We start from the raw sequence: 25,653 nt of genomic DNA on the forward strand, positions 1-25,653 counted from the left end.
GGTAAGTATGACTGTCAGGCTTTTGCTTGGCTAGTCTGTGAGACAGCTCTCCTGATTTCTCCACAAGCGCCCACAGATGTCAGTAAGGAGGACTTGGCAGGGACTTTAAACTGCGTGCTTTGTCATTTCAGGTCTCTAGGTTGATCCAGGGTGGACGGTTTGGTTTCATTTCCTTCCTGACTTTTTTGGTGGTTTGAAACAATTGGTTTGCTTGGTCAGGTTAAGAGACAATGGCATTGCTGTGTGTCTGAAGAGTAAAGAGTCAAACAAGGAGCATGAGAAGGGTCACTCAGTCCTTCAAGTCTTCCCTGCTGTTCAAGAAAACATTTGCTGATCTGATTTTGATCTCCACTCTACATTCCTACATAATCCCCCAATAATCAATAGACAATAGGTGTAGGAGTAGGCTACTCTGCCCTTCGTGGCTGCATCACCATTCATTATGATCATGGCTGATCATCCTCAATCAGTTTCCTGTTCCTGCCTTATCTCCATAACCCTTGATTCCACTATCCTTGAGAGCTCTACCCAACTCTTAAATGAATCCAGAGACTGGGCCTTCACTGCCTTCTGGGGCAGAGCATTCCACACACCCACCACTCTGGGTGAAGAAGTTTCTCCTCATCTCTGTCCTAAATGGCCTACCCCTTATTTTTAAGCTGTGCCCTCTGGTTCGGGACTCACCCATCAGCGGAAACATGCTTCCTGCCTCCAGAGTGTCCAATCCTTTAATAATCTTATGTCTCAGTCAAATCCCCTCTGTCTTCTAAACTCAAGAGTATACAAGCCCAGTCGCTCCAATCTTTCAATATAAGATAGTCCCGCCATTCCAGGAATTGACCTCATGAACCTACGCTGCACTCCCTCAATAGCCAAAATGTCTTTCCTCAAATTAGGAGACCAGAACTGCACACAGTATTCCAGGTGCGGTCTCACCAGGGCCCTGTACAGCTGCAGAAGAACCTCTTTGCTTCTATATTCAATTCCTCTTGTTATGAAGGCCAGCATGCTTGTCTTCATTGGTGCATAAGAACACCCGATCTCTTTGTACGACCCCTTTACCTAAATTGATTCCATTTAGGTAGTAATCTGCCTTCCTGTTCTTGCCACCAAAGTGGATAACCATACATTTATCCACATTAAACTGCATCTGCCATGCATCTGTCCACTCACCTAACCTGTCCAGGTCATCCTGTAATCTCCTAACATCCTCCTCACACTTCACCCTGCCACCCAGCTTTGTATCATCAACAAATTTGCTAATATTACTATTAATACCATCTTCTATATATTGTAAAAAGCTGTGGTCCCAGCACTGATCCCTGCGGTACCCCACTGGTCACCGCCTGCCATTCCGAAAGGGAACCGTTTGTCAATTTTTCCTGTCAGCCAACCAATTTTCAATCCAAGTCAGTACTTTGCCCCCAATACCATGCGCCCTAATTTTGCTCATTAACCTCCTATGTGGGACTTTATCAAAGGCTTTCTGAAAGTCTAGGTATACTACATCCACTGGATCTCGCTTGACTAATCTGGAATTTTTTTTTTCAGGATGTAACTGAAGATGGTCAAGGATGATTTCCCCTTCATAAATCCATGCTGACTCTGACCTATCCTGTTACTACTATCCAGATGTGTCATAATTTCATCCTTTATAATTGACTCCAGCATCTTTCCCACCACTGAGGTCAGACTAACTGGTCTATAATTTCCTGATTTCTCTCTCGCTCCTTTCTTAAAAAGTGGTACAACATTAGCCACCCTCCAATCCGCAGGAACTGATCCTGAATCTATCGAACTCTGGAAAATAATCACCAACGCATCCACGATATCTAGAGCCACCTCCTTCAGTACCCTGGGATGTAGATCATCAGGCCCCGGGGACTTATCAGCCTTCAGACCTTACAGTATCTCCAACACCAATTCCTAGCAAATATAAATTCCCTTCAGTTCAGGTCCTTCAGCCACTGTTACCTCTGGGAGGTTGTTTGTGTCTTCCCCAGTGAACACAGATCTGAAGTACCAATTCAACTCTTCTGCCATTTTTTTTGTTCCCCGTAATATATTTCCCTGTTTCTGTCTTCAAGGGCCCAAGTTTAGTCTTAACCATTTTTTTCCCTTTCACATACCTAAAAAAGCTTTTACTATCCTCCTTTACATTTTTGGCCATCCCTTTGATAATAATCTTGCTCTGCTTTAAAAAATTAAGATTTTGCATTCACTGCCTTTTCGTAGAATCCCTACAATGCAGAAGCAGGCCATTTGGCCCATCGAGTTCACATCAACCCTCCAAAGAGCAGCCTACCCAGACCCATCCTCTATCCCATCACTCTGTATCTTCTATGGCTAATCCACCGGGCCTGCACGTCCCTGGATATTTTGGGCAATTCAGCATGACCAACCCGCCAAAACATTTAAGGAAGGGAATTCTGAAGGCATTCAATCCTCCGAGGGGGGAGAAATGTTTTGTTATCTGTTCTGAATGTCCACCTCTTTTGTTTTTTTTTAAAACTATGACTTTAGTTCTTGATTTTCCCACAAAAGGAAACATCCTTTCAACATCCATCCATCAGCACCCTCAGGGTCTTTTATATTTCCATTAAGTCTGCCATGATTCTTTAGAACTCCAAATGATACAGACCTAGTGTTCTTAGCAATGTTTCTTCACAAAGCAATCTGTTGATTCCAGGTATTAGTCTAGTTAATCTCCTGGCAAAATCCTTTCTGTAAAGATCATGAGTGAATCATGGTTTTTTGTGACAGTCAACAATGGGTTTTTTAATCAGTATTACTGGGACTAACTTTTAATTCCAGATTTGTTAATTTAAGTTAAACTCCACCAGCTGCCATCATTGGATTTGGACTCTGGTCCATAGAGCTTAAGCGTAGGCCACTGTATTACGAGAGTCGATAAAGCACTGGAAAAGGCACAGCCGGTCAGGCAGCATCTGAGGAGCGAGACAGTCGATGTTTTGGGCATAACTCAGTGACATCTCCACCACCTGCCCATAATACCTCTTGGAAGATCTGTTTGAGGATTCTGTAGTTGCTTATGTGGGAGACCAATCCTACCCTTCTGAACTGAAACTTTTGGAGGGCAGTCGCCATGCCATTGAGTGTCATGATGAAGCCCTCGTTGTGACTATTCTCTCACCATTGAATGAATTACTTTTAACATGCTTTCCAATGTTCAATGGCCATGAATGCTGCTAGACAATCTACTGCATGGCTTTTTGTTGAGGATGGCTCAGTTGAATAGAAACTGTTGAAGGTTATTTATAGATTGTTACAGGATTGGTTACGGCTCTGCTGCTAATCAGAAAATATGTTAGAATACTTTCTATTCTGAACCCACATGGTGTTGAATTAAAACACAGGAATCAGAGTTCCCTGTGCACAATTAATAAATGTAATTTTATACATTCCTTTACAGCTGATTTTGGTGTTTCAGCAAAAAACACAAAAACAATGCAAAAGAGAGAAACATTCATAGGAACACCCTATTGGTGAGTGCAAATGGAAATATCCTTATCTGAATACAAATATTAGACTAACTATTGTACGGTTGGAAATAGGAACTTTATGGTTAACTTAGCTTCACGTATAACTTTTAATTTCTCCCTGAGAATTAGTTTACAATTCACTGTTCACAGTGGAGGGATTCGTTTATATATTTTAAAAAAAAGTAAACTCTGCTTCTGCTTTGAATGCTTTCTTGGTTTTTCCAAAACACATTTGGAGCATTCTGGTAAAGTAAGTTGAAATTATGTTCTTGGTTTCAGGAGAAGGTTATCCTGCACATTGCATATGTACTAATTTTCACTTGCTCTCCTTCTCTGGAGGGTACTCTGCTTTAAAAGCAACAACTGCTGGGTCATGATTCTTATCAACAGTAAACTTTGAAAATCACATTCCTGAGAATCATGAAACACTGAGTCTTTGGCAACTCTTCCAAATGCTGTGTTCCTTGGTCAAAATCTTGAAAATGAAGTGGCTCAATGTTATTCATTAGGGGAAGTGGTGGCACAGCAGTGATGCCACTAGACCAGTGATCCAGATTAATGTTCTGGAGATGTGGGCTCAAAGCCCATTGTGGCAGTTGGTGAAATTTGAATTCATTAAAGAAAATCTGGAAAATCTAACCTAATGGTCTTGTAACTGCTGCCAATTGTCATTAAAAGCCCATATGACTCAATAGTATCCTTTTGGGAATGAAACCTGTCAAGCTTACCTGGTCTGGCCTAAATTTGACTTCAGACTGACAGCAAAGTGACTGACTCTTTACTGCCCTTTGGGCAAGTAGTGATGGACCTCAAAGGGACTTGTTTCTTTGTCACTTTGTCAGTAAGTTGTGGAAAGATAAAACAGGTGATTTGTATGGGGATCAAAGGTTACGGGGAGAAGGCAGGAGAATGGGGCTGAGGAACGTATCAGCCATAATCAAAGAGCAGAGCAAATTCAATCGGATGAATGGCCTAACTTTTGTTCCTAGAACTTAGGGTCTGCATCTTATAGACAACGAATGATGGCTTACTGCTGACGGCCACATTCTGAACAAATAATAAAACAAAATTAGGACCATTAAAAATGCAAGTCATTGTAAGTCACCTGTTAAATAACTTTAGTTTACACTAATTTTAGTTTTAAGTATGATTATGAAAAATAAATTAGTTTACTTATCCACAAGCTGTTATGACCATAAGCTCCAGCAGACGGGCCCTGGATTTTATGCTCCTACAACTGTGTTGAAGGCAGGGGTTGCTTGTTTAAAATCCAGTGGGTAGCTGTGTACCTGCCTCCAATCTGCCCAAAATATCTCTGGGCTGGGCAGATGGATTGCCAGTTGGCATGCCTGCTGTGATTTTATTAAAGCCATGCATGCCCAAATAGTAAGAGCATCATCCTTGCCACTGTCAGTATTTGATGTGTGGCAGTTGTAGGCCCACACCATGCAGGAAGCCTGGCAGCTTCACTGTGAGGACTCGTGTCAGGTATGGGGTGTTGTATGTCCTGTAGCCCCTTAAAAGTAACTTACCCCTTTCCTCCTTTAACCCGATCTTTCCCCTGCTCACTCCTCACTGAGATCCCCAATCACAGGCTTAATTAGGTTATTCAGTGATGGCACTGCCTGTAATACCAACATTGGCCACACTGGATGAACTACAGAGTTTCAACCATCTGAGTGACCAACAGCGCTCTAAAGTGGAACTGCTTTGAAGAAGGGCATAGATTTCTTAGAGCAATTAGTATTGCACATGTCGTTTTTAGACTTTAGACTGGGAAGTGAGGAATCCCAAAACACAATAGGAATGAGATATGGCTGTAATTCTTTACGCTATATCCTGTGTTCTGTCTGTAGCAACACTTAAAATATATGAACAAGAATTAAATGGCTGTTTTGATTTTTTTTTAATACACATTGTATATGCAAACACTTTACATAGTGCAAGTTGGGAATATTCGTGGAAAGGACAATCTGTCAAAACCTTTCATTTGCATTCATCAGGACATATTGCAAGAACATAAATTCAAGAGAAAACCAGCATTCACTGTTGACTATACTTCATGTCCAGCCCTTTTGTTTCTGTGACCCTCATGCATAATGTATTTCACTAATAGATATGATTGCCCTCTTCTCCCTCCTTGCTACTTCTATCAAGAGACCTCCATGTTTAAAACCTTATCTTAAGCTTTTCAAGGCACATTTTCGTTTTAATTGCCATGACTAGTAGCGTATCATAGAGATCAAGACTTGGTTTGAAACATTTTATGACATACATAAATCGTTTGGAGTTAGGGACTAAATGTAATATTTCCAAATTTGCTGATAATAAAAATCTAACTGGAAATGTATTGAGAAGATGTGAGACAGCTTCAGGGGTATTTACACAGGCTTGGTTAATGGGCAAAGACCTTGCTATTGAAAATTATTTTTTCTGAAGAATTAGAGTCTGAGATGTACACCACGAAAACAGACCCTTTGGACCAACTTGGCCATGCTGACCAGATATCCTAACCATTTGCCAGTACTTAGCCCATATCCCCCTCAACCCTTCCAGATGCCTTTTAAAAGTTGTAATTGTACCAGCCTTCACTTCCTGTGGCAGCATATTCCATACATGCACCATCCTCTGTGAAAAGGTTGCCCCTTAGATCCCTTTTTATTTCTTTCCCCTCTCACCCTAAATCTTTGCCCCCTAGATCTGGACAACCCCACCACAGGAAAAAGACTTTGTCTATTTATCCTATCCATGCCCCTCACTATTTTATAAACCTCTATAAGATCACCCCATCGCCTCCAATGCTCCAGTGAAAACACTACCTGTGACTCTACTCTAACGGAGCTATGAACCTGCACTCCAAGGTCTCTTTGTTCAGCAATACTCCCTTGGACCTTACCGTTAAGTATACAAGTCCTGCTAAGATTTGCTTTCCCAAAATGCAGCACCTTGCTCTTATCTGAATTAAACTGCATCTGCCACTGCTCAGTCCATTGGCCTATCTGAGCAAGATCCTGTTGTAATCAGAGGTAACCTTCTTTGCTGTCCACTACACCTTCAATTTTGGTGTCATCTGCAAACTTACTAACTATATCTCCTATGTTCACATTCATATCGTTTATATAAATGATGAAAAGGAGTGGACCCAGCACCAATTCTTGTGGCATTCCACTGGTCACAGGCCCCCAGTCTGAAAAGCAACCCTCCACCACTACCCTCTGTCTTCTACCTTTGAGCCAGTTCTATATCCAAATGGCTGGTTCTTCCTGTATTCCATCTTGCTAACCAGTCTCCCATGGGTAATCTTGATGAACGTCTTACTGAAGTCCATATATATCTTGTCCACTGCTCTGCCTCATTAATCCTCTTAGTTACATTTCAAAAAACTTGATTACGTTTTAGAGATCCTCTAAGGCAGGAGCTGTGGAGGTTTCGTCTTTGAGTCGATGTTGAAAGATTTCTGATTACTGGTGGCTTACATTACGGAGTGGGGAGAGTAAAAGGCATTAAAGCATTTAATCAATCATTAAATTAAATGGTGGAGAGGCTCAATGGGCTGATGGCCTATTTCTGTTCCTATGGTTTTGTTCCTAACATACATCAAACTTTTCATTGAATGATTATGGACATTCATACTTTACCAAGGCATCTAGATATGGGTTTGTTGTTCAGTGATTTTGCACGTTCAATTCTAACCTCGTTAAGTAATCTTTTAGACCTGGGATGATCGGAGTTTGGTTTATCTGTTAACTTTCCACTTGAATTTAAAAATCTGATTCCTCAAGTTAATATATTGTCACCTTTAAAACGGACAGTTTGCATCACACTTGTCTTAAATAAGCCATCTGTTTTAACTTGGCTACATACTAAACTGCATGCTTAACTGTTAGTTGCCAAAGATCCCTCTGGGTGGCCGTGCACACTGCTCCAATGTTCCTTGCACAATGTGGTGTCAGCATGCTGATCATGGCATTGATTTCTGGGACTGCTGCTGTGTGTAAGCCTCTGGCCCACAAATCTCTAAAGAAAGTTAGAGGGAATGTTGTTGTTGCACTTCTTTACACTAACCTAATGATACCAAATTGCCTCCCATTAATTGGACGAATGCCCTAAATCTCTCTTGTTAATTTGATTCTGCTTTTTATTTTCAAATATGCAATATATACTTGGATTGGATCTATGACACTGTATACAATGGATTTATTTAGGATTACTTTTAAGCAGGAGAAAGTGAGGTCTGCAGATGCTGGAGATCAGAGCTGAAAATGTGTTGCTGGAAAAGCACAGCAGGTCAGGCAACATCCAAGGAGCAGGAGAATCGACGTTTCGGGCATAAGCCCTTCATCAGAATGGAGGGCTTATGAATTCCTGATGAAGGGCTTATGCCCGAAACGTTGATTCTCCTGCTCCTTGGATGCTGCCTGACCTGCTGCGCTTTTCCAGCAACACATTACTTTTAAGCATGCAAGTACTTTACCATGGAAAACTTCCTAATTAATAGAATTCTATAAGCTTACCACACTTTGTTTTCTCCACCATTGTCTTCTTTCAGGATGGCCCCAGAAGTGGTGATGTGTGAGACTATGAAAGATACCCCATATGATTATAAAGCTGATATCTGGTCCTTGGGTATAACATTGATTGAAATGGCTCAAATCGAGCCCCCTCATCATGAATTAAATCCAATGAGAGTTTTGTTGAAAATTGCCAAGAGTGATCCTCCGACGCTGGAAAATCCATCAAAATGGTAATAACTAGAAAATGGCGAACGTAGCTCTGTAATTCAGGAGAAGGAGACAGAAGGCAGGAAGTGACTGGCCAGTTAGTTTAACATTTGTTATATAAAAAGTGCTGGAATGTATTAACGAGGAGGGATATAACAAAAGTATTTAGAAAATGTCATTGTAATTCTTGTTCAGTTAGTTTTCTAAAAAGGAAATAATGGTTACCTAATTCATTGCTTTTCATTTCCTCAAAGAACTCCAATGTAGATAAAGGGAGACCTATTGATATGTGCTGTGCTTGGATTTCCAGGATGCATTTGACAAGGTGCCCCATCAGTCACTGACATCCCACAGTGGCTAAACTCAAACAATGTTCATTAAATCCAGGAAGAAAAATATGGCACTAATAAAATTAGACAGCACAGTTTTTTGTGCATGTGGACTTGGCCGGTTCAAAATTTTTGGCCATTAGGTTAATCATTATGACTTATCGCTCTAGTTCCACAATGTCACTAATTGGAATTGGAAAAGTTGGGTCACTCTTTGAACACAGTAACTCTTGCAGGTGGGATAAATGCTAGAGAGTTTAATTTAGATTCCCATTTGTATTGACACAAAGTTTGGCTTTGATAGTTCCTTTGTTCTTCAGATTTGCAAATACATGGTTTTACTTGCCAAACTGATAAGAACAAGAGTCATGAAGTGTTGAGGAAAGCGTTAATGACTAGTATGAATCTTCAGATTATAATCAACCCTCTGAAGAATCCCAACTCTGTATAAATTGTCACAACAAAATGGTTCCATGCTTTTTGCTGTTGTGTAATCAGTTTCATGTTACAGGTCTGAAAGATCATGCCATTGACAGTAACTGCAAAGCTCCTGTTAAAAAGGATGGCAGAATTTTCCCAGCCCATTGAAGTGGGTTAAGAGTTAACAGTGGGCAAGTCACAAAGTAATTTTTGCGAAATATCACCAAATTTGAACCTTTCAAAGTAAAACTCAACATTTAGTGTCACACATGCTTCTGTAATGCAGTCAAATTTGGGCAGGTGATATTTTCAAATTTGGTCTGTGTTCTTGGGAATGTTGGTGATACCAACAAAGCTTCCTTTTTGTAACCGAAGAGAATGCATTTGGGATTAACCCTTAAAACAGTGTAGTCCGCATTGAGTTGCTGCAAAGCATTCCATAGTTTCCTGCACACTTGTCCCAGAGTGACACCAGAGTGTGTGGCAGTTGTATCCAGTGGCAGGAGTCGTGACCAGATAAAGCTGTTTTCTTTAGGTGTCCAACTATTTATAAAATCATGAGGGGCATGGATAGGGTGAATAGAGAAAGTCTTTTCCCTGGGGTGGGGGAGTCCAGAACTAGAGGGCGTAGGTTTAGGGTGAGAGGAAAAATTCAAAAGAGACCTGAGGGGCTCTAATCAGGTGAGGGTTTGGTTATGCAGATATGATGTGAAACAATGTGAGGCTATGCATAATAGTAGGAAGAATCAAGGAGCTGAATATTAAGTGGAGAAAGACTGAAGGAAGCGGTGGGTGGGGTGGAAAAGGTTGCCTTTTTAATGCAAAGCATGTTGCATTTAAAACTGAGCAACGTTTTCAGTGCTTCGAATGAAAAATGATTTGAACAAGACTGAGTTAAAATTGGAACTGTCATCTCTGTAGGTCCCAAGATTTTAAAGATTTCCTCAAGAAAGCACTAGATAAGAATCCGGATACCCGTTTAAGTGCTGCTCAGCTATTACAGGTGAGAGCATGTGGAATCTGTTCTTGACTCTTGGATTGTTCATTATTGTACCTTGTCAAGTTTCCCTGCCATTGTTTCATACTAGCTAGCACACAGTATATTTTTTGAAATGTCATAGAGTTTATTTAAATTAATTTTTTTAAAAATATAAACACTGCTGTAGTTCCATACTACCTATGGAAATGAGATAATGGAACTTGAGACGCTTTATTGACTCTTATTAAATGCAGTAGCCATGATGTCTTAATGTTGGATGGAGGTTAAAATTCAACCTGGATCCACCTACAGCACATGCACTGCAGTGGTTCAAAGCAACTTACCACCAAGGGCAAGTAAGAATAGATGATAAATGCTTGCCTAGCTAGTGAGGCCCACATCCCATGAATGAATTTAAAAATGTGACCAAACTGTTTAGAGGACAAATAAAATTTGAAAGTTACAAAATAAGTTTTCCCCAATTTTCTTGTCCATTAAAGTTTCCCCAGGATTTCCTGCCTATGATAATGATGGACAAATAAGTCAGAGTCTACTTGGAGGACTGAGAGCAGATCTTGGCACCAAACCTTTAGAAGGATATATTGGCCTTGGAGGAAGTAGTGTAGGTTTACAAGTATGAAACTTGGACTTCAGGAGTTATGAGAATAGATTAAACACATTAAATCTGTTTTCTCTATAATTTACTAGGTTATGGGGCAATTTGATCAAAACCATTTAAGATATTAACAAGAAAAGACAGATTTGATAAAGATAAAATATTTCCATTGATTGAGGATCCTACAACTGGGGTGCATAGTCTGAGTATTAGGAGCAGACCATTCAGGAGAGATGTTAGGAAGCACTTCTATACACACAGGGTGCTAAATGTTTGGAGCTCTGTTCCACAAATGATGGTGGCTGCTGGGTCAGTTTTTAATTTTAAATGATTTTTTTTAAGCAAAGGTATTAAGTGATATGGACCAAAAACAGGTATAGTATTTGGAGTTAGGCCATTCATCAGCCATAATATCATTGAATGATGGAAGAAGCTGAAGGATCTGAATGGCCTATTCCTGCTCCTATGTAAGTGGACATAGGTTGTGGAAGAGGCCGTGATTTTTAGGAAAAATATCCACAAATTTCAAAATGATTATTCTACACCAAGAAACTTGTTAATGATTCTACTTCCTTTGTGGTTCATCCACTTTCCAAATGACAGCACTTCTGTGAGAACATGATAGCAAGAATTGCACATGGACAGATTTGTACTTGCAGGCAGTGTTTTAGATTAGACTTAGTGTGGAAACAGGCCCTTCGGCCCAACAAGTCCACACCGACCCGCCGAAGCGCAACCCACCCATACCCCTACATTTACCCCTTACCTAACACTACGGGCAATTTAGCTTGGCCAATTCACCTGACCCGCACATCTTTGGACTGTGGGAGGAAACCCACGCAGACACGGGGAGAACGTGCAAACTCCACACAGTCAGTCGCCTGAGTCGGGAATTGAACCCGGGTCTACAGGCGCTGTGAGGCAGCAGTGCTAACCACTGTGCCACCGTGCCGCCCACGTTATAGAGTCATAGAGATGTACAGCACAGAAACAGACCCTTCGGTCCAACCCGTCCTTGCCGACCAGCCATCCCAACCCAATCTAGTTCCACCTGCCAGCACCTGGCCCATATCCCTCCAAACCCTTCCTATTCATATACCCATCCGTGTGCCTTTCAAATGTTGCAATTGTGCTTGCCTCCACCACCACCACAGGCAGTTCATTCCATACACGCACCACCCTCTGTGGAAAAGTTGCCCCTCAGGTCTCTTTTAAATCTTTTCCCCCCTCACTCTAAACGTATGCCCTCTAGTTCTGGACTCCACCACCCCAAGGAAGAGACTTTCTCTCTTCACCCTATCCATGCCCCTCATGACCTTATAAACCTCTATAAGGTCACCCCTCAGCCTCCAATGCTCCAGGGAATACGGCCCCAGCCTATTCAATTTCTTCCCATAGCTCAAATCCTCCAGTCCTGGAAACATCCTTGTAAATCTTTTCTGAACCCTTTCAGGTTTCCCAATATCTTTCCGATAGGAAGGAGACCAGAATTACAAGCAATATTCCAACAGTGGCCTAATCAATGTCCTGCAACATGACCTCCCAACTCCTGTACTCAGTACCCTGACCAATACAGGAAAACATACCAAATGCCGTCTTCACTATCCTGTATACATGCAACTCCATATTCAAAGAACTAAGAACCTGCACGCTAAGGTCTTTTTGTTCAGCAACACTCCCTAGGATCTTGCCATTAAGTGTCTATGTCCTGCTAAGATTTGTTTTCCCAAAATGTAGCACCTCACTTTTATCTAAGTTAAACTCCATCTGCCACTTCTCAGCCTATTTGGCCCATCTGATCAAGATCCTGTTGTAATCTGAGGTAACCTTCTTCACTGACCACTACACCTCCAATTTAGGTGTCATCTGCAAACTTACTAACTGTACCTTTTATGCTTGCATCCAAATCATTTATGTAAATGATGAAAAGTAGTGGACCCAGCACCGATCCTTGTAGCACTCCACTGGTCACAGGCCTCCAGTCTAAAAAACACAACCCTCCACCACCACTCTCTGTCTTCTACCTTTGAGCCAGTTCTGTATCCAAATGGCAAATTCTCCCTGTATTCAATGAGATCTAACCTTGCTTACCAGTCTCCCATGGGGAACCTTGTCACCTTACTGAAGTCCATATGGATCACATCTACTGCTCTGCCCTGCTGAATCCTCTTTGTTACTTCAAAAAACTCAATCAAGTTTGTGAGACATGATTTCCCATGTACAAAGCCATGTTGACTATTCCTAATCAGTTCTTCCCTTTCCAAATACATGTACATCCTGTCCCACAGGATTCCCTCCAACAACTTGCCCACCACCGACGTCTGGCTCACTAGTCTATAGTTCCCTTGTCCTTACCACGTTAGCTAACCGAGAGTCTTCCAGCACCTCACCTGCGACTATCGATGATACAAATATCTCAGTCAGAGGCCCCGCAATCACTTCCCTAGCTTTCCAGAGTTCTAGGGTGCACCTGATCAGGTGTTGGGGATTTATCCCTTTTTTTATGCGTTTCAAGACATCCAGCACTTCCTCCTTTGTAATCTGGACATTTTTCAAGATGTCACCATCTATTTCCCTAAATTCTATATCTTCCATATCCTTTTGCATAGTAGGTACTGAAGCAAAATACTCATTTACTATCTGCCCCATCTCCTGTGGCTCCACGCAAAGGCTGCCTTGCTGATCTTTCAGTCCCTATTCTCTCCCTTGTTACCCTTTTGTCCTTAATGTATTTGTAAAAACTCTTTGGATTCTCCTTAACTATATTTGTCAAATCTATCCCATGTCTCCTTTTTGCCCTCCGATTTCTCTCTCAACTATACTCTTGCTGCCTTTATACTCTTCAAAGGATTCACTAGATCTACCTGTCTATACCTTCCTCCTTTTTCTTAACCAAACCCTCAATTTCTCAATGAGCTTTTCCAATGAACACAGATATATTTTCCTGTCAGTGTTTAAATATGGTTGTTAGCAAATGAAACAATTCTTGGCGTTCCCATGCAGGAAGACAGGTTAGTTAAGTTCTGGCAGATGATGTTTAACTTATTTTTGCTTTCAGGAGTCCATTTTAGAGAATGCTTTACAATTAATTTATCTGTTTAAAAAATATAGCAGTATTCAGTCCCACGAGTCCCTATGAATAGTTTATTGTTATTAGTACACATGCTCTTATTTGTGATGGATGCTGCCTTTATAAAGTTGCAGTGATGTACAGACACCATTTTATCCCTATCTTAGAGTCAGAGAGTCACACAGCATGGAAACAGGCCTAAAAAGAGAAATTGCTGGAAAGGCTCAGCAGGTCTGGCAGCATCTGTGGAGAGAAATCAGTTAGTGTTTTGGGTTGAGAACTCGAGTAGAAACAGGTCCTTCAGGCCACTGTCTGTGCCAACTTGCCCACCCTTCCAACTGCTCCAGCTAACTGCTGCCTTACAAGTGTGCTGCATTACATAGTCTGAGATATGTTTCCATCGTTATTATTTGGGATATTGGCTTTGCTGGCAAGACCAACACTTGTTCACCTTCACTAACTGCCCATGAGCAGAGTGTTGTAGGCTTTCTAGGCTATTTCAAAGTGCATTTGTGTCACACATTGCTGGGGGGTCTGCAATCACATGTAGGCCAGACCAGGTAAAGAGGGCTGATTTCCCTCTCAAATACATTTGTGAGCTAGGCAGGTAGTCACTGAGTTTTAAATTCCATGACTAAATCTGGAATGTAAATTCCGCCAATTGTTAAGGTGGGATTTGAATCCCTGCTCCTAGAACGTTGGGCTACAGCTCTAGCTTACTAGTCCAGTGACATTTTCACTTTGCCACCACCTTCCCTGAAGTAATTATGTGGACATAATATTTACATGTGCACATTTTCATCCAAATGACCCTTTCCTCTTAACCTATTTTGGTTGATAACTTTACTTGATATTGGCACTCCCACATACAACAGCACATGATCAGAGATAATTGTCCCTTTTATATGCTTTTTTAGAAAAATGCCAATCCAACTTTGGCTAAGCAGTACAATGGATAATCTGTTAACTAAACCTCCATGTTAACCTTGTATGTCACCTATTATACAGAAATGATTAATTTGGCAGGAGTTTCACCCTCTCCCTTCCCTTACTAATAGCTTGTTTCAAAGTTTCCGCATGACTCATTTTAATAAATAAATAGACTCTTATATTTTTGGGAGTTGTGCTGAAAGTTTTGTTGGTATAAACCATTTTGCAGATTACTAAAGTGTATACAGCCAAGCAGCATTTGTCTGAGTTGTGTACCTCTGGCTTCAAAGTGGCTGAACTTGACCATCAGCCAGAGTTCAAAACTTTAACGTTGAGAAACAATGCACAAACAGTCAAAGTAGAATTTTATATGTGCATAAATTTGAGAAGCCAATATCAAGGTTATGTCCATGTTAATTAAGTTATAAATAGTTGCCTTTTCATATCTAAATTTTGCACATTTATTTAATAGCATAGTAACATATGAAACCTTGAGGGATAGTTTATTTTAAAACATAGAACACGACAACACTGGAATGGGCCCTTTGGCCAATGATGGTGTCCTGAACATGACACCAAATTAAACTAATCCCTTCTGCCCACTTGATCCATATCCCTTCATTCCTTGCATATTCGTGTTATGGGCGGCACGGTGGCACAGTGGTTAGCACTGCTGCCTCACAGCGCCAGAGACCCGGGTTCAATTCCCACCTTAGGTGACTGACTGACTGTGTATGGAGTTAGCACATTCTCCCCGTGTCTATGTGGGTTTCCTCCAGGTTCTCTGGTTTCCTCCCACAGTCCAAAAATGTGCAGGTTAGGTGAATTGGCCATGCTAAATTGCCCGTGGTGTTAGGTGAAGGGGTAAATGTAGGGGAATGGGTCTGGGTGGGTTGCGCTTCAGCGGGTTGGTGTGGACTTGTTGGGCCGAAGGGCCTGTTTCCACACTAAGTAATCTAATCTAATCGTGTTTATCTAAAAGTAGCTTAAACACCCACTGCATTCCAGACACTGATCATTCTGTGCTTTTAAAACAAAACCTTTCCCCTCCCATTTCCTTTGAAATTCCCACTTGCATCTTGAATGCATGCCCCCTAGTATTAGACTTTTCAACTCTATAATGGATTCTGAAAGTCAATCCTGTCTGTGCATCTCATAATTTTATTGACTTCTATCAAGTCTCCCCTCAGCCAGTGCTGTTCCAGAGAAAACAATCCGAGTCATTCTGTTTGTGACTCATACCCTCCAGTCCAGGCAGCATGCTGGTAAACCTCTTCTGCACCCCCTCCAAAGTCTCCAAATCCTCCCAAAAATGTGGTGACCCGAATTGAATGTATGGCCTCACCAAAGTCTTAAGAAGCTGCAACATGTCATCCTACTCTTGTACGCTGTTCCCTGACCAATAAAGGCAAGCTTGCCATTAACCACCTTTTACCACCTGATCTACTTGTGTGGCCACTTCCAGGGAGCTATGGACTTGACTCCCAAGAGTTCTAATTTTTTTTAAGATTAAAATTCCTTGGTTAGGGTTAATTAGCATTTATTACTTTTGTCGAATGAGAACACTATGAAAACCTTTTAGTAACTGTCTCTCTGATAAATGTCTGGATTTTAAAATAAGTTTTTGGCTTTATATGAAACATTTTTAACAAATTATTACATTTCTAGTTGCTGAAACTACTTTGAGGGAGGGAAAGGTTTCTTGGTCCCTTTTTTCTTAGCAAACTGTGATCCAGAATTAAGTGATAATCGGGGTCCAACTGTTGGAAAATTAGGGTTAGAATAGTTAGATGGATTTTTGGCCGGCATGATACGCTGCAGGGCCTGCTGTAATGCTGTAGATTTCTATGACTCTATCTTTGACGTTATTAATTCTGGAGAAGTAACAGCTAGACTAAATATAGTCAATTTAATCTCTTTTTTTAACAGCACCCTTTTGTGAGCAGTGTCAGTAGTAATAAACCACTCCGGGAATTGGTGGCAGAAGCAAAAGCTGAAGTGATGGAGGAAATCGAAGACAACAGAGAGGAAGTAGAAGATGATGACTCATCAGAACCATTATCAGTGAGTGCAGATTGAAATAGTGTTTACTTTTTCAAATTGGCTTCTAAATTGTGGCCAGACTGAAACATGGCTGCACTGATTTGCACTTGGGTTTAGAATCTCTCATACATACTAACATGGGAATATGTTTGAAAAGATTCTTTACTAATTCAAAATTGAATTGATTTATTTTTGCTTTATATCTGAGAGACACCATTTATACCACACCCCTCTCTCACACTGTGCCTTGGTTGAAAAGTAAGCAATTAACCGACAGCCTGGTGAGATGCCTATCCTACAGCCAAAGTTGATGCAGACCAGAAGATGCACTCCGTTGGTGATCAGATGTCCCATCTTGAGCTGCGGACCAATCTGATAGCTCTGATGCTGCCAGCCTCAACTGGATGCTGCAGAACTGCAGGCATGGTTAGGGTGAAAACACCCAGTAAATGCCCTGATCTAGGTATGTTAGGGGCTTGGAACAAGAAAGGTTTGAGCATTTTGGGAGGGACGCTAAGAGGAGTGAATTTTAAAGTTTGAGTAGTGGAGGAGGAAGTTTGTACAGTCTTCTGGGGAGGTGTCCTGATGGGTGCTCCATAGACAGTACCCCCACCTTGCTTCATCCCCTTTTTAAAAAGAAAAAATGAAAGCAGAATTCCCACTCCACCTACTTGCTCACTCCCAACGATATTTTAACTGTAACCATTTAAATTGGGAACACGCCGTAAAGCATTCCTAGTGAGGGTATTGCAAAACTCGGTCCTATTGCCCACATTGAAAATTGCTGGGGTAATGATGCAGTGGTTGGGGAGAAACAGCGTAGACAATGAGTGGCAAAGATAGTAAAGAAAAGAACCAGAGGAGATCAGATCTCTCTTGATGTAAAGTTTTTATCATCTGGAATGTTCTGCCTTAACAAATAAGATCACTTCAGAGAGTCAATATCAAAAGGGAATTTTGGCCTTTTTTAAAAAAGTAAGACAAGTATTGCTGTACTGAGGAGAGGACAAGAATCAAGACACAGTTTACCATGGTGGCTTGTCCAATTATGTAAATGAGTTAGGGACAAACCGTTTTCAGCCTGTTGGCATTCCTTGAGTGCTGTCCCTACAAGGACAAAAGTGTGGCTCTGGAAAAGCACAGCGGGTCAGACAATAGGAGAGTTGGCGTTTCAGTATAAGCCCTTCCTCAGGACTGCCTGCTGTGCTTTTCCAGCGCCACACTTTTGACTCTGATTTCTAGCATTTGCAGTCCTCACTTTCTCCAAGTAAGGAGGACGTTGTCCTTGGGTGGTCTTGAACCACCAACCTTCCAGTTAACAGCCAAATGCACTAGTCAGTTGTGCCAAGGATCCTTGTGTGACTACGGAGGAACCTTGATTATTTGGCATTCGATTATCCGGCAAGATCGCAAAGTCCTTTATGCTTGGTTAAACTGTTATCCGACATTCAATTATCCGGAATTCGATTAACCGAACGAAATACTCCCCACCTGTGTCCTTTGGATAATTGAAGTTTCTCTGTACTAAATTTAGTGTTATCATTCATCGCACCTGATATACCTTTAACTTGAGAAGTTAATTGATTTAATCAATCACTTTAGCATTAATGTCTAAGCGATTAACTAGAAATACCTGCGCATCCACTTTGTTTAAGAGTAGAAATGCCTGCAGCATCTCCAGTCCAACACCTGCATTCTGTTTTCTCCCACTCAATTGCATAAACCTCTTGCTGAAAGAGCACTTTCACTAATTCCTTATAAATGTTAGGTAAAGATTTTGGACACCATGATGGTAAGTGAATATGCAAGAAATTCAGAATAGCTGGTACCAATTCTTTACCTGTACTTGGCGTCATTATCCCTCCTCTCTGTCCTTATTTTCCTACAGGTCACTTTGTCAGTGTAAATGGACTTGACTTCCAAGTTACAACTGCACCAAAAACTAATGCGTGAATTTGTGGGAGGAGGCATCTCCCAATACTATCATTCTGAACATATCAGTGTTTGGTTATTTCTAGAATAATACATAATAATCATATTAACCAGTACACACACTGTTGAATTTTGCTGATACCCAGTCCAATTTGTAGAATTCCGCCTCTCTGACCATGGGGGTAAAATATCACGACCCCTAAGGAGCCCCAGAGCGGCTCATGGTTGCATTGAACACAGTGTCCACTTCCACTCATCCTTGCTCCTGACTCATTTGTGAAAGCCAGCAATACAATTCCAATAATCAGCTTCATAGTTTATCTAAAGCTCAAAAACAAAATATCAGGGTACTTTTGTTCTTGTTTAGAGTTTCAGTTTACGCAGATCCTTAATCTGAATTTTGTTCTTGCAGAAGTTGTACCCATCAGGCATGTTGCCTGTAAAATATTCTACAGAGACATTTCAACCAATCTGTTACTCCAAAAATGCACGTTTACCCAGGTGCTCTTACTTTAGCAGACAAATTAAACACTGGTGTTATATTTGTCTTTGCTCTCTCTGTTGGAGTCATCACAGGGATATGGGAATTGTTTGGGGTTGGCTTCTGATTTTGCTAAATTTTGTTTCTTCTTAGGCCAATTACAGATGGAGAAATTCTTGTGTTGAAAGGGTTATACTTAGGGTTTTACTCATATGACATGAAATATTGACGCAAAAATGATGTATATTATGAAACATTACTTGTCCAGACTTTTGTTTTTAAATTTAGCTGAAATCCTGCATAAAAGTGTTGTTCTTTAGCCCCTTCAAGGTCACACACGTGGTCCCTCTGAACTGAGCCAAATCAGTCTAGAAGCAGAAAAACTTCCCAAGATCCGAGAATCATTGGAAATCAACAGTGGTTCTGAAGTTACAAAAGATCAAGCTGACAAGTCCAGTGAAGGTCTGTTGGATGAAGGTATATGCAGCGGTGACAGTGACAAGGCTGAGAGTGAGAACTCAGCTCAGACTGTGAGCTCAGATTCTGGAACTGATGATAATAAAGTGAGCCCATGTACCAAACTCGAGCCAGAAGTGGACTTGCAGACTAACAACACAAAATCAAATGAGGGCATGAATGCTTCAGCACAAATTTCAGAACAGAATTCCATTAAACAACAACCAAGTTTGATGGACACTTCTGGGACTGTCCAGCCGACAGACATACAGATTTCTGTTGACAGTGCTGATTTGAAAAATGAGAAAGTGCTAACTGAAAATGAAAAAGGAAGTCAATCTGATAAAGAAGTTACTCTGGTTCCAGACTCATTGACTGTCAATGGCGCAATAGATTCTACCACCACACAATCAAGGAGACATTCTGATTCAGGTAGCATATCTGCTTCTGACAGCATTGATTTGAATATCTCCCTTTCAAATGATCTTTCCTTAAACAAGGAAAGTGGCTCTCTGTCAATACGGGTAAGTGTTTTTTTTGTACTGACAAATTGTTTAGTTTCATTAAGAAATTCCCTTTCTTAGTGCCTTTGGTATAAATGTATATTTGTAAGCTTTACGGTTTTAAAAAGTAATTTTCTTCTAATAGGCCAAATACTCCACACACATTATATTTGCCAGAGGCTTCAAAATAAATACTCTAAATGATGATTTAGTTTTTACATATTGTCAATGATTGTAGTAGATTCCCTTCAAGTAAATGAGACTTGAGTGTTGCATCATTAGTGTTTCCTAGCCATGGCCAATATAATCGTATTTAGCCTAATATTGTACATTGGTATCAATTTAATTTTGTTATTGTATTTTTCATAAATACAGAAGACAAAGCATTAAATATCAGAATTTATCCTGTAGCTATAGCAAGCAACCAAATTTATTTCCTCTTCAGCCCATGTAGATATGAATGTTCTATCTCTTGCAGCTTCTGTCACCTTGTCAGTTTAAACTTGTACAGCTCAGAAATAGATGCTTCGGTCCAACTCGTCCACGCCAACCAGATATCCAGAATTAATCTAGTTCCATTTGCCAGCCCTTGGCTCATATCCCTCTTAAACTTTTCCTATGCATATACCCTTCCAAATGCCTTTTAAATGTTGTAATTGTACTAGTCTTCTCCATTTCCTCTGGTAGCTCCTTCCATACACGCACTACACTCTGCGTGAAAACGTTGCCCCTTAGGTCCCTTTCAAATCTTTCCCCTCTCACCTTTAAGCCTGTGTCCTCTGGTTCTGGACTCCCCCATTCCAGGGAAAACACCTTGTCTGTTTACCCTATCTACACCCCTTATGATTTTATAAACCTCTAAGGTCACCTGTCAATCTCTGATCCTCCAGGGAAAACAGCCCCAGTCTATTTAGCCCCTCCCTATAGCTCAAACCCTCTGACAATGACAACATCATTGTCAATCTTTTCTGGATCCTTGAACATTTCAACATTCTCCTGATAGGAAGATCAAAATTGCACACACTATTCCAAAAGTGGTCTAACCAATGTCCTGGGGGGAAATGGATACTGCAGGTGCTGTTGAGGTTAGAGTGATGCTGGAAAAGCACAGTGGGTTAGGCAGCATCAAGGAGCAGGAAAATCAACATTTCGGGCAAAAGCCCTTCATCAGGAACATCGAAACATCGATCTTTGGATGCTCTTGGATGCTGCTTGACCTGTGCTTTTCCACCACCACTCTAATCTTATCCAATGTCCTGTACAGCCGCAATATCTTTTTCCAGTTGTAAGTGTTCTGTCTAAATGACCATGAATAGTGAAGCAAAACTTCTGCCAGAGTTTCTTTTAATTTCCCTGAAATGACACAATTGTTTCATTAAATTGGAAAAAGTTTTCTTGTATGTAGTGAACAGAATCCAATCTAATAGTGTTCTATTTGGAAACACTGCCCAAACTGTTTGTGTAGTTCTAATCATTTGACCATAATGGTTGAAGACAGACTTTAAGTTTGTTTTTATAATTTGTGGATAAATATCCGTCATTAAAGCTCAGTGGAATAATGGCACAGTTAAAATAATAAATTATTCTGAAAAATAAGCTACATATAAAAAAAATTGCCCTCAATTGAAGAACCCAAAATTGTATATGACCGCAACTCCCTATCATATACAAAAGAAACTAACTCATAACTGGATCAGAGATTCTATGCTCCAAGGCAAACTAAATGTCTCTCGCTATTTTCAGTATTTAATAGTAATGAAGATTGCCATCAGTTTAAATGATAAATATAAAATGCACAAACTGGTCAAAAATGTTTCTACAAGTTGCTTCCTAAGCAGTGCAATCACAATGTCATAAAACATCTGACCAAAGGAGTTTGCTAATGCATAGCACAAAGAACATCTTGATGTCTTGCCTATGGAAGGTTTTTTTTTGTTGTAGGCATATCAGTAGTTGTAAGCCTTGGGTTAAGAAATTTTGCAATGATTTGTTGACCGTGCATGTTGGAGATTAAGATATTTGCTGTCGGTTTCTGACTTTGCAAAGTGAATAATGGCTGTGTTCAGTTGTACAGGAATTTGAGTCAGTAGCTTTAGGTAAGCAAGACCATCTTGACCATAAAATTGAGAACCGTCCATGGACATTAAAGTATAAAAACTCACTGATTTCTGGCATTGGTATTTAATGGGCAGTGCCAGAGAAATTAAATCATAAATAAATACCTCTCACCATAACATAGGAAAACCCAGGATTCTGTTGTGTTTAGCAAATTGTCAAAATGTGAAAAGTTGAAGTGACACAAACCTAGACTTTCCATGTTTGAGAGAATGCAATCAACCATGCTTTACATTGTACAATTTTTTTTAAAATTCCTGTAGGGTAACAAGGCAAATAACAAAACTCTGAAACGAACAAGAAAATTTGTTGTAGATGGCGTTGAAGTGAGTGTCACTACATCAAAGATTATTGGTGAGGATGAGAAGAAAGCTGAAGAAATGCGTTTCCTAAGGTATGTGAAAACCTTGTATATAATTTCTGAAGTTATTTGAATCAGTTGAACAAATAGCTCAGAATAACTACAGTCTGCTTTGAATATTTTATTTCTTTCTGGAGGTTTGCCTTTGATCTGCTTGAGCAAATCTGTAATTTTTCCATAACACGTGTCTACGAACAGTCAATGGCCATGTTTTGTGAGCTGAAGTGGAGTAGAAAAATTATTATATAGTTTTACTTCCATACATGATAGCTTTAGTTTTTAAAAAATACCAAACAATGTTTTTGTGGCAAGGGAGAGCTGTGTAACTTGGGGGAAATAAGGTTCATGCCAAAATTATCTGTAATGTACATCATGTGAAAGCTTTGCCTGATCTTTGATTTTGTTCTTCAATTGACAGGCGACAAGAGTTGCGAGAGTTACGGTTGCTTCAGAAGGAAGAACATCGGGCTCAAACTCAACTCAATATCAAATCACAACAGCAATTGGAACAAATGCTTCGTCGGTTTGAACAGGAGACTAATGTATGATTTGTCTTCTGCTTTTAAACATTTGCTTTTTGTCATTTGTGTAATGAGGCTCAAAATTGTTATAGCTATTGAGTAATTGTCTTCATGGATAAATCCAACTTCCCCACAAGGACAGTTAGCCACCTGATGACAGTGATCATTTTTATGTATAGAAGGCCATACATTACAGGTGTACGATTAGACCGTTCAGCCCATCATGTCTGCCCTTCAATTGTTGCTGATACATTTCCCTAGCCCATTCTCCTGCCATTGAGAAGAACCTATGTATCTCTGTCTTAAATACTCAATGACTTGACCTCCATAACAGTAGTGTTTTGTGGTAGAGTTCCACAGATTAACCACTATCTAGCTGAAGAGATTCCATGTGAAAATATAGAGGCCCACATCTATGTTTACAGCATCCTCAGATTCTTGTCAGTATGAATTGAGAGTTGGGGATGAGAAGCACTGGTGGTTTTTGATGTTTGTTTAAGGCAACAGTCTGAAATGTAGCAAAAAGCAATTAGAGTGCATTCTTGTTTTAAAGAAATTAATTTCATATAATCCCTCCAGTGTGGAAACAGGCCATTCAAAGTCTGGTTGAAGATTTGTAGCTCGGGTGTCCGTTGTTGTGGTTCTGTTCGCCGAGCTGGAAGTTTTTGCTGCAAACGTTTCGTTCCCTGGCTAGGGAACATCATCAGTGCTATTGGAGCCTCCTGTGAAGCACTGCTTTGATGTTTCTTCCGGTATTTATAGTGGTTTGTTCTTGCCGCTTCCGGGTGTCAGTTTCAGCTGTAGTAGTTTGTATGTGGGGTCCAGGTCGATGTGTCTGTGTCTCAGACCCATAGTATCACTACCAGGGACACCAGCATACAAACTGGCCAAAGAACTACAACAAAAACTGAAGCACCTAGTCAGCGGATCCAAACACTCCATACAATCAACACAGGAATTCTTGGACATCATCAGGAATACACACATAGACAAAGAAGAAACCATGGTATCATTCGACGTGACGGCACTGTTCACATCAATTGACAAAACCCTAGCCAGAGAAACAATAGCCAACCTACTGGACATACATAACAGAACACAGGAGGCCGAACCTATCAACAAGGACGGCATACTTAAACTACTGGACCTGTGCCTCACCACACACTTTACATTCAACAATCAGATATACGAACAAATCAACGGAACACCCATGGGATCACCAATGTCAGGACTCATAGCAGAGGCAGTTATGCAAAGGTTAGAACATACAGCCCTACCACAAATCCAACCCAAACTCTGGATCAGATACGTCGATGACACCTTTGTAATCATCAAAAACACAAATAGAAAAAACACACCGAATCATCAACGCCACACTCGAATACGATTCACGAGAGAAGAGGAAAAGGATAGCCAACTCCCATTCCTAGACGTGTTAGTAGAGAGAACACCCAACGGAGAATTCACCACAAGGGTACACAGGAAACCAACACACACGGACCAAGTCCTAAACTATGAAAGTAACCACCCCAACACACAAACGAAGCTGCATCAGGACACTATTCAAAAGAGCCACAACACACTGCAGTACACCAGAACTGCGAAAAGAGGAAGAGGAACACCTATACAAGGTATTCGCCAAAAACGGATACCCACGCAACTTTATCACCAGATGCCTAAGAGATAGACCACGGAACGAGGACATGCCACAACCAAAAGGACTAGCCACACTACCATATGTCAGGAGCGTCTCAGAACTGACAGCCAGACTACTGCGACCCTTGGGACTCATAACAGCACACAAGCCAACTTCCACACTCAGACAACAACTCACTAGAACAAAGGACCCAATAGCCAGCACGAGCCAAACTAACGCAGTTTACAAAATACCATGCAAGGACTGCACAAAACACTATATAGGACAAACAGGAAGACAGCTAACAATCCGCATCCATGAACATCAGCTAGCCACAAAACGACACGACCAGCTATCCCTAGTAGCCATACACTCAGACAACCAGGAACATGAATTTGACTGGGAAAACACTACCATCATAGGACAAGCCAGACAGAGAACAGCCAGGGAATTCCTAGAGGCATGGCATTCATCCACAAACTCCATTAACAGACACATAGACCTGGACCCCATATACAAACCACTACAGCTGAAACTGACACACGGAAGCGGCAAGAACATCCATCAACAGACACATCGACCTGGACCCCACATACAAACTACTACAGCTGAAACTGACACCCGGAAGCGGCAAGAACAAACCACTATAAATACCGGAAGAAAAATCAAAGCAGCGCTTCACAGGAGGTTCCAATAGCACTGATGATGTTCCCTAGCCAGGGAACGAAACGTTTGCAGCAAAAACTTCCAGCTCGGCGAACAGAACCAGGCCATTCAGCCCAACAGGTCCACACCAACCCTTCGAAGAGTAACTCACCCAGAGCCATTCCCTAACTCATTTACTCTACATTTTACCCCTGACTACGCTACGGGGCAATTTAGCATGACTAATTTACCTAACCTTCTGAAAAATTGAGAAGAATTAATTCAAGTATGATTTGTTCTAATTTTTTTGAATGGATACTTCTTTAGAAATGAGTTGAGTATTAATCTTTTGGTAATTTGTGTTTCTTTTTATATAGTTGGTTTTTCCAATT

At 40.8% G+C, this 25,653-nt stretch overlaps 1 protein-coding gene across 2 annotated transcripts in view; it reads left to right on the plus strand.

The window, feature by feature from the left end:
• stk10 (serine/threonine kinase 10) overlaps window positions 1–25,653 on the plus strand; it is a 111,168-nt gene that overhangs the window by 60,648 nt on the left and 24,867 nt on the right. For both annotated transcript variants that reach the window (XM_060837104.1, XM_060837106.1), the window contains exons 5-11: window positions 3,434–3,506; window positions 8,053–8,247; window positions 9,895–9,976; window positions 16,498–16,632; window positions 19,345–20,004; window positions 22,362–22,492; window positions 22,878–23,001. In XM_060837104.1, the coding sequence (XP_060693087.1) occupies window positions 3,434–3,506; window positions 8,053–8,247; window positions 9,895–9,976; window positions 16,498–16,632; window positions 19,345–20,004; window positions 22,362–22,492; window positions 22,878–23,001 (1,400 nt within the window). The remainder of the gene's footprint in view (window positions 1–3,433; window positions 3,507–8,052; window positions 8,248–9,894; window positions 9,977–16,497; window positions 16,633–19,344; window positions 20,005–22,361; window positions 22,493–22,877; window positions 23,002–25,653) is intronic.

The sequence above is a fragment of the Hemiscyllium ocellatum genome, chromosome 16 (genome assembly GCF_020745735.1).
Source record: "Hemiscyllium ocellatum isolate sHemOce1 chromosome 16, sHemOce1.pat.X.cur, whole genome shotgun sequence".
Classification (NCBI taxonomy): Eukaryota; Metazoa; Chordata; class Chondrichthyes; order Orectolobiformes; family Hemiscylliidae; genus Hemiscyllium; species Hemiscyllium ocellatum.